The sequence below is a fragment of the Lycium ferocissimum genome, chromosome 7 (assembly GCF_029784015.1).
Source record: "Lycium ferocissimum isolate CSIRO_LF1 chromosome 7, AGI_CSIRO_Lferr_CH_V1, whole genome shotgun sequence".
Classification (NCBI taxonomy): domain Eukaryota; kingdom Viridiplantae; phylum Streptophyta; class Magnoliopsida; order Solanales; family Solanaceae; genus Lycium; species Lycium ferocissimum.
The window spans coordinates 48,386,022-48,402,201 of record NC_081348.1 but is presented as its reverse complement, the minus strand read 5'-3'; the positions used below and the strand labels follow the sequence as shown (position 1 = coordinate 48,402,201).

The 16,180-nt window shown below is 35.0% G+C and overlaps 1 protein-coding gene across 1 annotated transcript; it reads right to left on the bottom strand.

Annotated features, from left to right (window-relative positions):
• Positions 1-6,134: 6,134 nt before the first annotated feature.
• Positions 6,135-15,471, bottom strand: LOC132065485 (uncharacterized). Its single transcript, XM_059458899.1, has 3 exons — positions 15,068-15,471; positions 14,174-14,222; positions 6,135-6,332 (listed from the first exon to the last, which is right to left on the bottom strand). The coding sequence occupies exons 1-3, from the start codon at positions 15,347-15,349 to the stop codon at positions 6,184-6,186; spliced, it is 480 nt and encodes a 159-aa protein (XP_059314882.1). The 5' UTR covers positions 15,350-15,471; the 3' UTR covers positions 6,135-6,183.
• Between the last annotated feature and the right edge of the window lie 709 nt (positions 15,472-16,180).

Sequence of the window (16,180 nt, the reverse complement as noted above, 5' to 3'; positions counted from 1 at the left end):
ACGGGGAATAAGTTCTCATAATATGACCAAACTAGCAAAAGGGAAGGGACAAAAATATATTCATTGTTTAATATAGTGAAGAAGGCAATTTATGAGTTCCATTGTAAATAAAAATAAGGCTAATAAGATGCCTTTTCCTTTTAACAAATATAGATATTATATCAATTTCAAAAAAATTACATAAAACCCTTAGCCAATTCCAAATATAGTATAAATTTGACGTTTGAAACCAAAGGATTTTGAGAATTGCAATTGATATCAAGATATTGAATTGAAACGGTTGGACACTTTCAACCACGATATATTTCAACGGCATGTACTTTGTCCTACGACTTCCATAGTTTGATATTAGGTCCAGTATGTCTAAATTCAACCAAGATTAGTACTTGACAATTAGTTTCCAAAGTAAAAACATGTACAAAAATAGGATAATATTTATCCGCTTTATTTTTACGAGTCTTACTGCTTCGGAGTAAGTTTCGATTTAATGTTTTAGGAGCAAATTTCGGATTTACTACTACTTCGGGAGCGATTTTTGAGTTTGCTACTTCAAGAGTAGATTTAAGAGTTTACTACTTCGGGGAGTAAATCATAGAATTTTTTTCTCAATTATTCTACCTCTGGAGGTGGTGATATTTTCACAATCAAATGCACGTTTATATTTATAGGCTTTACTACATATCATCACATTCACTTCGGGGAATGGATCTATATTTATAACATTATATCAAAAAGTTCCCATTCTTGAAATGGAACACAATCATCTAACGTGCGGTTCTAAGCATATCAAATTGTGATAGCTTAAATTTCTTTTAAGATATTGCTACTTCGGGGGCAAATCGGCGTACATATTTAGTCCTAACAATAAGTAATAAAAAATAATCCCACTTCTAGTGGTCATAGACATAAATAAATTTAATCATAACGAGATTTAATAAATATTCTCACTTCGAGTGTCTTGTAAACTCTCATTCTTAGTCATTTAAGGGATATAAAATTAACATTTTAATAATTATAACAATATGTTCTTCGGGGAACACTTTGAGGCATAAATGGTCTAAACTAATTAGGTTGTCTCTATGTTGATCAACAAAGTGATATCATTAGTATAACAAGATTAAAAACAAGTGAGTAATAATTTACTCACAAGGCTTTTTACAATTCATTGTAATATGAAAATATTGATCTACCTTCTTTGAAATAAGAATTAGCAACAAAAGCTCATATGTCTAATGTTAAATATGATTTGATATATTCATCTAAATTAATAGCAAGCACGTTTTTGAAGGATCACAAGTTCTTAGAAATAAAGAACATGGACGTACCCATATGTTAAATATTTGACCAAAATATGCATGCTTGATTAAAATAAGCTAGCTAACGAAAGAACAAACTTACCATAAAAGGCAATACTATCAAGCACCTATTTGAGGGTGCTAGCGTCCATACCTCACATGGGTAGTGATTTCTTTAAAAATGCACATACCTTATACGCCTTATAGTTAGCAAAGACCGAGCTTATTCGCTAATATCATAACATCTTGTTGATAATCTTTCACTCGTGTAATTAATTGCACAACGAGCTAGATAGAAAATTAAACTCAAAAAAGATTAGAGTCTCGTCTTGATAACGTGTTATAAAATAATAAAGCAAGCAAGAAGAATATTGTGGAGAAAAGAAGAGGGAGAGTTCTTATTTCTCTTGAAGGGATGAAATACAATGAAGAGAACCTCTCATTTATAGGAGAGAATTGACTTGGTGCCAAAGTCACAAAACCCTGTAAAGCCTAAAATTTCTCCTAAAGATAGACATCACAATATTATAATAATATTTATAACAGGCATAAAGTTTTCCGTTTGTTGGTGACAATTTCGGTGCTATATACATTTGTGACCCATCATTCTTTTCTCAACTATGAACATAGGACAATCATATGGAACTTTTTTTAATTTTATTTTATAATTGTGGTGTTTGAATCAGTTTGGCCGTACCTCGACTAATCTTACAAGCTACTTGCTATTTCCCACCAACATTACTGAATCACTATGTTCACTCAGACTTGATGAAACCTAATTCATTTACTTTAAGTGAAAAATGAGAAGTTAAATTTTTCAAAAAGGCAAACCATTTTTCCCCCTTGAGTCATCCATACCAGTGAGAAAAATGAGCAAGTTGACGCAACCTCTGAATCTGCAGGAGCAAGTCGACGGACCATCGACACGTCGACGAGTCGTCGACCCGCTCGTCGAACTGCATCACTGGAACTTTCTAGTTCCATCTATATATATATATGAAGTCCCATGATTTTATTCCTCATTTTCTCATTCTCAGACCAAAGCAAACCCTTAAATATTTTCTCTCAACATATTCCATCATATTGGAGAAATTCTAGTAAGATCCGAGCCCCATAATCCCGGGCTAGTGAAGAAAAATGTTGTTCCTAGGGTTTCTTTTAGTTGATGAGCTTGGGAATTGGAGTTGGAGTTTGATCCTTGGTATTCTAGTCTCTTCAAGGTATGGATATGATTCTTACCTTTGTGTTTGAGTTAGTTATCAAGAATTTTAGTGGTTTTAAGTAAAGGGAATATAGCTATGGAAGTGGTAAGTTGAATAAGGGTTAAGGTAAGACTAGGGGCTGTTTTGAGAGAGGATTTGAAGTAGATTTGATTATATTTTGATATGTGAGTATTGATATTGGTGTTGTTGGTGTTGTTGTTGATGTTTGAGTTGAATTGGAAGTTGAGGGATTATTAAGTTACAAAGGAGATCTTTGTTTGAATTTCGTTAAGTTATAGACTAATTTAAAAGTTGGAATATAAGCGTTCTACAAAGTGGTGGTTAGACCGACTATGTTGTATGGGGGCAGAGTGTTGACCAGTCAAGAAATCTCGTATTCGAGAAGATGAAAGTGGCGGAAATGAGAATGCTGCGATGGATGTGGGCACACTAGGAGCGATAGGATTAGGAATGAAGTCATCAGAGACAAGGTTGGAGTAGCCTCGGTGGAAGACAAGATCTTTGAAGCGAGGCTGAGATGGTTTGGACATGTGATGCGGAGAGATGCAAATGCCCCTGTGCGGAGGTGCGAGAGAGGCTAGCGACGGTTTTCGGAAGAGGGTAGAGGTCGTCGAAGAAGTATTGGAGAGAGGGTGATTAGACGGGACATGGCGCTCACCTTCTACAGGGACATGACCGCTAGATAGGAGGGTATGGAGGACTCGTAGGGTAGAGAGAGCTAGTAGATAGTCGCGTTTATCCTTTCTTACGATTAGTTTTATTGCTATATAGTTTCTTGCCTCTTGATTTCTGCGAGTATTTGTTGGTTTATTATGGCTTATTTACTTTCATTGTTTTCATTTTCATAATTGCTTTGATTTGTTTGCCCGTATCTGACCTTTCATATGCCTTTTCTTAAGCCGAGGATCTTCCGGAAACAACCTCCCTACCTAATGTTGGGGTAAGTTGCCGCGTACACTCTACCCTCCCTGCACCCCACGTTGTCGGATTCATGTTGTTGTTGTTGTTGAATATAAGCGCTCTAGACTAATAATTGGCATACTTGGTCTTGTGTGTAGATCCTTCAAGCCGGGGACATAAGTATAGTTAGCTTAAGAAGCGGATAAGGTATGTTAAGGCTATTTTTTCTTTTATTTTGGCATGATCTTATGATATGAACTAACGAGCGAGTAAATGAGCTTCCATATTACTCTACTCTTAGAAGCATTAGGAGTACTTCAGTTTTTGATGTTCCTGTAACCCACTTATGATTGTTCCTTCTGTTCATGGGTTTAGTTCTATGTATTCAGTTTATTCATGCATTACATTCATTAATATATATATATATATATATATATATATATATGCACTTTGACCCGTGACCGTAAAGGCGTTATATACGAAGGGATTGAATCCGTTCTTGTACCAAAAGAAGTTTTACTTTGAAGGGATTGAATCGGTTCTTGTATTCTTTTGTGAAGAGATTCAGTTTGGTTTTCTTGGGGAAGATTTAAACATGAACTGGATTGCATTAGCAATCCTAGAGTTGACATAAGACAGGTCACAGCAGCATAAGCCACATAAGAGAGGTCACAGCAGCATAAGCCATAGCTCTCTTTCCTTAGATAATAATAGAGGTCCGTTTTAAAATGATGACAAAATGGAAAAAGTTTCAAATAGTATAATAAATGGGAAAGTCCTCCATAAAGTCTCACATTCCCATTTCCCATTTGACTGAGTACTACTGCAAGTTGGCCATTTCCCAGTAACTGCATGATTTCAATTCCAAGACTCCAAAATTCCAACAGACAAAGCCATTAACATTACTAATGTGGAAAAAAGTCCATAGACAGGCAAGCCCCACTTTGAAAAATGAAAAACGCGTGGTCCTTTGACCGTGTCTGACAAACTATGAGTCTGATTAAAATAGCCCATAAACATCAAGTACTTAAAAATATTTTTAGGTGCTGAAACTACTGATTGTATAGAAGCAATTATACCTATTTACATTGAAGTGTTAAAGCTGATAATAAGTAATTAGTGTGTCTGGTAAAATGCCTATAAGTACTTTTACTGTTAAATTAACTGGAATATACTTAAAATTATTTATAAAAAAAAAACATTAGTGTAGAATTATTTTTGCACAAAAAAGAACCAATGACGAAAATAGAATCGAGAGATAATCAAATATTATGTTTTATGAAGAGTGTTCCGAAGATCACAAAAAATATTAGTAGGAATAAAACCTTAGAAACTTGGCCAAAACCTAAAATGCTTATAAGAGTATAAGTTAGAAAGCTGACCAACTTAAAACTCTTGCTCATTTTGATTTATTAAATACTTTTGGTAATACCTAATGTGTAAATAAGTTAAAAAATATTTTGCATGGGTAAATAAGTGATTTTCCTAAAAAGAAAAAATCATTCTTTAACTAACTAAAAAAAAAATGTGTCATAAACAAAATGACAGCATAAAGTTTTCCGTTCGTTGGTGACAATTTTGGTGCTATATACATTTGTGACCCATCATTCTTTTCTCAACTATGAACATAGGACAATCATATGGAACTTTTATTTTATTTTATTTTATAATTGTGACGTTCGAATCAGTTTGACCGTACCTCGATTAATCTTACAAGCTACTTGCTATTTTCCACCAACATTACTGAATCACTATGTTCACTCAGACTTGATGAAACATAATTCATTTACTTTAAACGAAAAATGAGAAGTTAAATTTTTCAAAAAGGCAAACCATTTTTCCCCCTTGAGTCATCCATACCAGTGAGAAAAAAGAGAAGCAGAATTCATAACCAAAATGAATTGCAACGATAGAGCTTAAATAATATAATTAACCACATGATATAAAAAAACATTAGTCATAATTAGGGCTGCTTATCAGGCGGATCAGGCGGTTAATTATGTTTAACGGTTCGGCTTATCGGTTATATTGCTTTTAAATGTACTAATCAGCTAGCCAACCGATAAGATATCGGTTGGTTGTTCGGTATCGGATAGCAATTATCGAGTTAACGGACGGTGTATCAGCTAAATCTAAAAGACAATGAAATATTGATGCAAATTTGAAAAATACTGGAAATTAAGATATTGATGAAATTTATACGAGCTCTAGTGTCCCCAGCCTTAGCAATCATGGTTCTTCCTGTATAAGGAGGACCAAACAAAAGAATCACCGCCTTAAATGACAAAGTTCAATTAGAACAATTTAGCACTTTTTTTTTAAGCTGGAATTAATTTCAAGTATATTGCAGGAGACCGAATAATGTTTATCTAGTGGTAGTTATTTCCTAAGCAAGTGAATAAAATAGTGAATGGGGCTTTAGCATTAGTGGTTTACGGTAGATATTTTATATATCTAGGACTAAAAAATAAATATAATAATTCTTAACGGGTTAATGTTAACCCGATAAGGAATTGAGTAATCCGCCCCCGCACCGATAAACCATTAACTGTAAGATTTTAATCCGTTTACCAACCGTTAATCCGGTAATCCAATACTAAAAAGCCAATAAGCTAATTATGCGGTTGGGTTATCAGTTACGGTTCGATTTTGAACAGCCCTAGTCATAATAGTACAAATTAAACAAATACAATACACTGACCGGAGAACCGCCACGTCAACTAACGAAGAGATCCAAAGCCGACTTATTTTCCTGGTCAATAACGTCAAGAAAAAAGCGGGTCGACAAATACGTGACTATCCACGTGCCACCTTAACTTATGGTCCCACCACATCACCTTAGCAAATCCTTGTATATCCATTGTAGCATCAAGAACCATCTCTCGTTTCAATATATTGGCAACGAATTCCTTGCTGTTGGATATTGGGCTTGGGTCGTGGGTCGCCCATGTGGACAGACCCAACCCGGTTAGGAGGAAAAGATAAGAAGAGTTTAAGTGGGAAGTTATCACTCCTCTTAGGATAACTTACAGGTTATTAACGTGGAGTGTGTGGGGAAGTTAATTAACTTCTTCTCCTCTTTCCCCTCTTTAAGAAAAGGAAACAGACGTTATTTTCTTCTTCAAGAAAAAACAGAAAAAGAATTTCTTCTTTCCTCTAATTATTCTCCAACAACACACAAGACTTCAGTTTGTGATACCATTGTTCTATTTCCTTGTGAAGTAGAATTGGCTCTGGAGCAATTCTTCAACAAAGGTTACGTGAATTTTCGCATCATTGTGCACATTTTTTGTTCCTGTTACTAATTTCTGACAATGGCATCAGAGCCAAGATTTTTTGTTCCCTAGTCTGTGTCTAAGAAAATACTAGATGGAATATGTGAAGAAGAATGAAACTCGCTGCATTATATTTTCTTCTTGTTCGCAAAGACTGGTATTTTTTTTTTTCGGTCCCTTCAATTTAAAAAAGAATTGATTAGTAAAAGAACTGTGTTTATAGTTGATACCATGACTGCGTGGAACAGAATTACTTATGATTTTTGTTGTATTGCTCTAAAGCAAACTTTTAGGTGAAGCGTGTCTAATATGAACTCTTGTTATCTGAGAATTTAGAGCAGATTTTGTGATAGGCCTTTGACAATGAATAGAATTATAATTACTACAGATTTAAGAAAACGGATATATTTGTCTTACTTCTGATGGTACATTGGAATTATTATGGGAAAAGAAAGATGGTTTCATATTTTTTTAGAAAAGAAAGATTGCCAGAGAAGCAAACTTTATGAAGCCGCGTTGGCTTACAATCTATTTTGTTTTGGTCAGTGTTCTTCTAATGTTGTTTCTACGTGGTGTTTTTTTAATTTATTTATTTATGTTGCCATGTGAATGAAAGAGAAGATTCTCTTATTAGATGATTATTTATTAAATGAAATTCTTGCCAATTTCTTTTACTATGGACAATGAGTATGAACTTTGCCAACGTTCTGAAAATTAACTTCTGTGCATCATACATTGTGACAATTTATTAAAAAAAAAAAAAAAACTGCTTCTGAAATTTAATTTCTGGAAATTGCTTATTATGAATTACAATTTATGGTATATTTTTTCAGAATCTACTCGTTACAGGCTTTCCGTTGATATATTACTCATTAAAAACGGATTTGAAACGAGTAAGATATGATTTTTTTGAATTTATCTTTGAAAATTATGACAGTTTTTAATGAAAAACTGCTTCTAAAATTTAATTTCTGGAAATTACATGTTATGAATTACAATGTGTGATATATTTTTTCATAATCTACTCATTACAAGCTTTCCGTTGATATATTAACCATTAAAAACGGATTTAAAACGAGAGAGTTATGAAGTGTTGAAGTTATGTTAAGTAAAATAAAATAAAAAGTATTTTTTTTAACCTCCTAATAGCCATGCCATTATATTGGTATATGATCCTTGATGTATTTTTTGTCTTCTACGAGTAATGTGGCATGTGTTGTCATATTGAATGGTATGTCCATTCTTATTATTTCATTATTCCTATTTCAGACATGGTCGAGAGGGAATTGTATGTCCATTCTTAGCATTGAAGTACTCCAGTGGGAGTTCCGAAATCGAGCAAGGAGACAATGTAGAAGAGTACGTCGTCGTGGGGCACATTTCGTGGACGTGAAGTCATAACGAATAATGTTCCGAGGCGACACAAAATCTACTAAGGGATCAAAGGCTATACGAAGGAAGAGAGAAGAAATTCAAAGAGTTTAAAGCTTTTAAGATGTCTCCTAATACTTCGGCTCGAACATATTGAACTTTTTCGGTTGAAACGAGAAGAAGCTGGCTAATTTTATTGAAATCTCGGATTGGGAAGCTTTAGCAATTTTATTAGATTCCCTCCGAGAGCCTTGGAGTGGTATTTTAGTTAATATTTATCACAATTTCTTTCCAAGTCAACCTTTTGAGGTGTATGTTCAAGAACTTGAAGTGGAGTGGGAGATTATGAACTTGTAATTTGAATTGTGAATTTCTTTTTCAATATATGGTTATGTTGTTTAACTTTCTTTTATATCCCGTTTATTTTTTTATTTTAAATGGGTTGAGACATAATTGAAAGTTATTAAATAAAATTCACGCTAAGATTTATTTTTTCCATTTTTGATTAAACATTTAGATCGTAGACGATGATCGGAAACTTTGTGACCTTTCGATTTTATACTAAATGTGAAGTCATTTATGGGAATTAATTGTCGAGTGTGAATATCACATGCATAAACTTATTAAAGTAAGTATTGATGAATAAGAACTTGCTTAATTGTCTCAATCACGTATATGGCATCTAAGAGTATCATTGCTAACTTAAACAAAGGTGAAAAAGCGAATGGTGAGAATTACGACATATCCGGAGTCGTAAAATGTGGTATGTACTAGAAGAGCAAGATGCTCGGAAGGTATTAACCGTGTTTTGGTTCACCTGGGTAAGGTAACATCTCAAAGATGAAGAGATCCGGAAACTTACAATGCGTGGAAAAGAAAGATTCTCTTTGCACGTGGAATTATTGTAAGTTCGTCGTTGATGATCTCATTCTACGAATGTGAAGAATACCCTCTATGCTTTCGCTTACGCGGGCACACTTACGAGAGACTTATGGGGGTACCACTTTGACCCGCCTTAGACGGTGACTATCAAATTTGACACTTATAAGAAGCGTCATTATGCGGGATCACAATGTCAAGCAACACCTTAGGGTGATGTCTAACATGATTGCTCAACTCAAAAGTGTTGGTCATGTTCTTCACGAGCAAAGAGTTCGAGTGTTGATTGTCTCTTCCCCAATAGTTGGGAACACTTGAAGGTTAACTTAACCCATAATGATAGCATCAAAAACTTTTTCGATGTTGCCGTCATGTCGAGCTTGAAGACGAGCGTCTTAGTGCCGCTAAAAGCGTATCTAATGCCTATGTGGCGAATCAAGGCACAAAGTCTTCTCGGCTTCAAGCGCAAGAAGAATTGGAAAATGACGGAAGGGTAAGGAGGCAGAGAAAGGACCTTCCAAGAAAAGGAACAAGCAGAATCTCAAGAAGGAAAAATGGGTTTTTAAGAAGAAAGACAAAAGTAAGATGAAATGCTACAACTGCCATGTTCCAGGGCATTTTGCTCATGAGTGTCCGAGTCAAAAAGGTAGCATTTCAAAATGCATCTCTAAGTGCTACATATGTTTCTAGCATTTTACTAATCGAATCTTATCACTTGTGTGGATTGTATACTTAGGGGCCACGACCATGTGAGTCGTGATCGAGAAGCATTTGTGGAGTTTCGTCGAGTCTCACATGGATCAAGGTGGATATATGTAGGAAATAATGCAAAGCTTGAAGTCAAAGGGATAGGCACTTGCAAAATGGACTTGCGTGGTGGCGAACTTTGATGTTGCATGACGTCCATATGCTCCGGAGATCCGACGTAACTTAGTATCCGTATAATCGTTCTTCTAGATCTAGGTTTCGATTTAAAGTTTAGTCGCAATGGTGTTAGAATTACTCAAGACAATGTTTTTTATGGTTTTGGACTTCGTTATGATGGTTTTATTGTTTTAGATTGTAATCCTTCAACTTATGACTATTATGTTGACCGTTGTGTAATGACATGTTATTCTAGTAACAGTGATGTTGATGTTATTACATGGCATGCAAGAATAGGTCACAGGGCAAGGCAGGATGAATAGATTGGCAAAGGAAGAGGCATTTAGGTCCTTTCTCCAAAATTGAAATGCCAACTTGTGAAAATTGTCTTGCCGGAAAGATTACACGTAAACCATTTGGGAAGAGCTAAGAGAGAGACTCCCATTGCAATTAATCCATTCGATATATGTAGTCGATGAATGTGAGGGCAAGGTACGGTGCTTTGTATTTCATTACATTTATTGATGATTTCACGTGCTTTGGTTATGTCTATTTGATTTCTCATAAATACGAAGCACTTGAATGTTTTAGAAAATATATGAATGAAGTTAAGAATCAATTAGATAAAAAGTATAAAGACTTTAAGAACAGAAGAGGCCGTGAATATTTATCAAAAAAGTTTGAAGAATTATGTAATGAAAAGTCATTACGAGACGATTAACTACTCCTTACACACCTCAACGAATGGTGTAGGAAGAAAGGAGGAATAGAATATTATTGGACATGACAAGATCTATGATGGCTCGGCAAATTTACCTATCTCCTTACGGGGGAGATGCGTTATTATTGCGGCTACATACTAAATAAAAGTGTCTTAAATCGGTTACTTCACTCACTGAGCTATGGAGTCGGTCATAAACCGAACTTGAATGATCTACGACCTTGGGGTTGTCTGCATATGTAAAGGATCATTTTGGTAAGTTTGGGGCGAGTCCAAAAGGGAAGAAATATATCTTCATAAGATACTCGAGAACACTCAAAGGGTATGTGTTCATTGGTGAATTAGAAGATGGAAGTATAGCGAAATTGAATCACGAGATATCACTTTTTTAGAAAATGATTTTCCCAAAAAGGGCAAAATAAAATAAGGAGAGCCTTTTTACGAAATGTTAAATTCAGATGATCAAACATTGTCTTCGGACATATTTGTTAGTCAAATAGACCAAGGATCGGTTCCTGGTCCAAGTACGAGTTTTGAATCCCAAAATCCTTTAGAGGAATCTGAATTTCAACAACGTAAGAGTACCAGAAAAAATCTACCTAAACGATCTTATGAGATTGAAGATTACGTTTTCTGGTGTCTCAAATTGGATAAGCCTAATTACGTGGTAATCGAGGCTTTGGCAAGTCTGGAAAAGATGAATGGATGAAAGCAATGAAAGAAGAATTGGAGTCCATGAGAACTAATAAAGTCTGGGATCTGGTTGATCTTCCTTCTGGGCATAGAGCTATTGGGAATAAATGGGTTCTCAAGGTTAAACGTAAAGCGGACGGGTCAATAGAAAGATACAAGGCACGATTGGTCGCAAAGGTTTTACCCAACAAATTTGGAATAGATTATGAGGAAACTTTTTCACCGGTTATGAAGTTTACCTCCAATTCGGTTACTTTTGGCTATTGTTGCACGTTTGGATCTAGAGTTACACCAAATGGACGTGAAAATAACTTTTCTCAATGGAGAATTAAACGAGGAAATCTACATGGAACAACTGTAGGTTTCATCGTTAAAAGGAAAAAGAAAAGAAAGTTTGCAAATTAAAAAGATCTATTTATGGCACAGACGATCTTCAAGGCGGTAGTCTATTTGAGATTTCACAAAGAGGTGATTTCATATGATTTCACCATGATCGATGAAGACCATTGCATCTACGTGAAGAAGTCCAATGGAATGTTTGTAATTCTTTCCCTTTACGTGGATGATATTTTATTAGCCAGAAATGATTTGGAGTATGTGAAAACTATCAAGTCATGGCTTTCAAAGTCATTCGACATGAAACACATGGGTGAAGCAAACTATATATTGGGTGTTAAGATCTAAAGAGATCGTTCCAAGAAAGTTTTGAGTCTATCTCAAGAAACTTATATAAGGAAAATTTTGGAATGCTTCCGAATGAATAGTTGCAAACCCATGGATACTCCAATAGTAAGAGGTGAAACTTTAAGCCTTGAAATGTGTCCAGTCGAACAAAGAAAAAGAAGACATGTCTCGAGTTCCATATTCTAGTGCTGTCGGGAGCTTGATGTACGCTATGATGTGTACTCGTCCGGACATTTGTTATGTCGTAGGTCTGGTTAGCAGGTATCAGTCCAATCCTGGAAGAGATCATTGGAAAGCTGTGAAGAGGATCTTCCGATACCTAAAAGGAACTGTTGATAATTCACTATGTTATAGTGGAAATGATTTACACTTAAGAGGATACACAGATCTTTGATTGGGGTGGTGAACGGAACGATAGAAAATCGACATCCGGTTATGCTTTCTTACTTAATGGTGGTGCTATTCATGGAAAAGTAAGAAACAAACTTGCACGGCTCTTTCAACTATGGAAGAAAATTTGAGTTTGTGGCTTGTGCATCGTAGTACAAGAATAGTTGTTTGGTTAAAAAGATTCTTTGAGCATTTGGGCGTAGCAAAGAATTCTCAAGGATCAATGATTTTACATTGTGATAGTCAAGCGGCTATTGCATACACCAAGGATCCTAAGTATCATAGCAAAACCAAACACATTGACATCAAGTATAACTTTGTAAGAGACACAGTAGCAAATGGAGAAGTAACTTTACAATACATACCTACGCGAGAAATGATAGCTGATCCTTTTAAAGGCGATATCTAGAGACTTGTTTGAAAACATGTTATGGCTCTACAGGTTTGCGTAGGATATGATTGTATTTCTATATTGTAAAATGACTTGGTTGTTACAATATTTTCATCAATATTTGACTCTTGAATTTGTGTTCATATCTTCTATGCATGTGATGATGTAATTTTATTGATAAAACGCGTCGAACAAGTCGCGAGATTGGCTGTCTCACACGAGCAATCGTCTCTTACGTTGAGTAACATAAAGAGATGAGTTCCACCACCATGTTATGACTTGTTTTGTAAGCGGATATGAGTTTCTAAGAAGATGGATTTGAGGATCATTGAAGAGAGAAGCTCGGGTTAGACATTTTGGAGATGTCTAGATCAAGATACGTACGGTGTTAAATGAGTAAAAGAATGAGACACACGCGCTGATATAAGGTGAGAACAACGTAGCACGTGTTTCATACCACGTGTGCTAAGCGACCAATGAGTTAATGGAAGAATGGATCCAACTCTTCATTGTGTGAGACACGAAAAGTTACATTAACTTTTCAAAGGAATACTCACTTTGACCTTTGGCTGTTTCTTGAAGTTTCAATCAGTGTTGCTACTTTAGCATGTTACTAATAGCCATGAGTGATTCGGTAATGAAGTGAATGTCTAGGAAAGCAGTTGATTTGGAACAGACAGATTCGAGTCGAAAGGGAAGACAATTAAAATTATTAATTTAACTTGTATTCACAGGTCGGCCATTACACTTACCATAAGGGTGTCAAGTGTAATAGTGGATATAAAGTTAAACATAAACTCGAGTTCACCTCTTTCAAGAATGAGGGATCAGATAACTAGCTACTAGAGTAGCAGTTGATTTTTGGGGTATTGCGAGTAATATGATCCTTATAAGTGATCGTGGATTCTTTTCGCATGTGATTGAATTCCTACATGGAGCTCTTGTAATACCTTAATAGGTATTAGCTCTTGATGCTCGCAGGTCGCACGAACTATTTGTCTGTATGAATTATGTGTGTTGTGTGCTATTAGCATGGTACTAGTATGAGTCTAGTCCACCACGTGCGAAGTGGGAGATGTTGGATATTGGGCTTGGGTCGTGGGTCGGCCATGTGGATGGACCCAACCCGGTTAGGAGGAAAAGATAAGAAGAGTTTAAGTGGGAAGTTATCACTCCTCTTAGGATAACTTGCAGGTTATTAACGTGGAGTGTGTGGGGAAGTTAATTAACTTCTTCTCCTCTTTCCCCTCTTTAAGAAAAGGAAACAGACGTTATTTTCTTCAAAAAAAAACGAAAAAAGAATTTCTTCTTTCCTACTAATTATTCTCCAACAACACACAGACTTCTAGTTTGTGATACCGGTGTTCTATTTCCTTGTGAAGTAGAATTGGCTTGGAGCAATTCTTGACAAAGGTTACGTGAATTTTAAAATTCTACCGTTAACGGGTACACGATTCTTGTTCCTGTTACTAATTTCTGACACTTGCCGTGATGAGCCAATTGTACTCGGCTTAGCCTCGCAGGAACACGGAGGACCTGTTGTTAGAAAAATAGCAAAATATAATTGAAGAAGATAATAGCTTTGAGGCGTGAATAGATTGGTTTTTCTTAAAGTGATATTGTTGGTATACAAAAATACACAACAAAGCTCAAAGCCAATGTTTATATTTTTTGTAGGCACTTCATGAAGCAAGACTTTATTCTAAATAGTCATCTTATTTCATGAACAGACATCCATTTAAATTCAAATTTTAAGTAAAATCTGAAAATACAAAGGATTTTACTAATATTTAAGACTTCAAACTCATTTTGCCCACGATTGTGGATCAATTTCACTTCATATATGTTATTTCCTCTGTCCTAATTTATATGATATATTTTTCTTTTTAATCTGTCTAAAAAAAAAAAGAATGCATTTTATATTTAAAATAATTTAACTTAAAACTTCCTCTTTATAATGATTTATAGTCACACAAATATATACCGTTGTTTAGACCGCAAATTTCTTTTCTTTTGATATTTGTGGTTTAAAATAATCCATACAAATTTGTGTGGTTAGATAGGGGAAAAAGTAACTTTAGAGTTGAATTTTTACTAAATATAAAAAAGGTATTAATCTTTTTTAAACTAACTAACAAGGAAAAAAACTGTGGTATAAATTGAGATAGAGGGAGTATGAGCCTGTTTGGATGGGCTTAAAAAAAACAGTTTATAAGCCAAAAACTAATAAGTTGGGTCTTATAAATTGCTTTATTTAAGCTAAGCCAAACGAACACTTCAAAAAAGCTGAAAATAGCTTATAAACAACTTATAAGCTAAGGCAAACGGGCTCTATATCACATAAATTGAATCGGAGCGATTGACTACAAATTATGTAGCACCTGGGAGGAACGCGGCGGTTGTGAGCCGGCTTCTACAGTTGCGGTGCCGAGTTGGTCCCCATCGTAGAAAATGGACATCTCCGTGGAGGAGTAGCTAATTGAGGTTACGTTAGGATTTGTGACTTTGATAGTGAGTATGAGCTCGGCGTCTAGCACGGGGAAATTGAGCTTGAAGGAAGTGAATTCCATGGAGATGATGGCAAATTCCGGGTCTCGCGGCCTCGCCGCCAGTGCTGCCACCACTGCAGCGGCGGTAGCCGCGCCGATAAAAATCCAGCTCATTGGTCCGAAGATTCTAAATTCTGATTCTGATTAGGAGAAAGGCGATGTAAGTTAACTAGGGAAAGTGAATATCACATTTATGTTCCCTTGATTTGTGGTTGTGTGGCAGAAAAGTTGGGATATGTCCAAATTGAGTTTTTTTAATCAATTTATCCACGGTTAAAAAAAATAACAAAAGCTGGAATTGAACCTCGAACACTAGAGTGAATTTTGAACAGATCACTTGAGCTAATTTTATATATTTTCTCTGTTTCAATTTATATGAACATATTTTTTTAGTCAATATTAAAATGAATGACCTCTTTCTTAATTTGAAAATAAATTCACTTTATGAAATGATTTACAACCACACAAATATTTAAGACTTATTTTTGAGCACAAATTTCAAAGCTCTGACTCTTTTTTAAATATTATAGGTCAGAAATGAATTAATAAATTAAAATGAAGAAACTATTTGTTTAAGGTATTTAAAACTTATATATAAACATTAATATAAAAAATTTATCCTATATATACGGTATAATTTTTATGGAGGTGAACATCCTCAACCCCACCTAAATCTGCCCCTTCTTATTGTTTCAGCTCATCTTTCGTTACGTTATTATAATATCTTAATTGATTAAAAGTTCTTCAAATTTCTCAAACTTAACTAAACATGTTAACGTTTTCATCTATATTTAAAGGAGCTTGGACTATAGATAAAAAAGTTAACTGAGGGATGAATTTTATTAATAGCTTATTTGATCAAACTTATTTTCCTCCAAAAGTTTTTTTCTTTAATAAGTGCTTATTTTAAAAAAAGTGAGGTGTTTAATCAAGCTTTTGAGAAAA

What these genes read in the sequence shown, in the direction of transcription:
- LOC132065485 (XM_059458899.1), bottom strand. Translation starts at nt 15,349, where the DNA reads ATGAGCTGGATTTTTATCGGCGCGGCTACCGCCGCTGCAGTGGTGGCA. An exon ending in AACCGCCGCGTTCCTCCCAG is followed by an intron (nt 14,223 to 15,067) that starts GTGCTACATAAT and finishes TTCTAACAACAG; the next exon opens with GTCCTCCGTGTTCCTGCGAG. An exon ending in AGTACAATTGGCTCATCACG is followed by an intron (nt 6,333 to 14,173) that starts GCAAGTGTCAGA and finishes CAATATCCAACA; the next exon opens with GCAAGGAATTCGTTGCCAAT.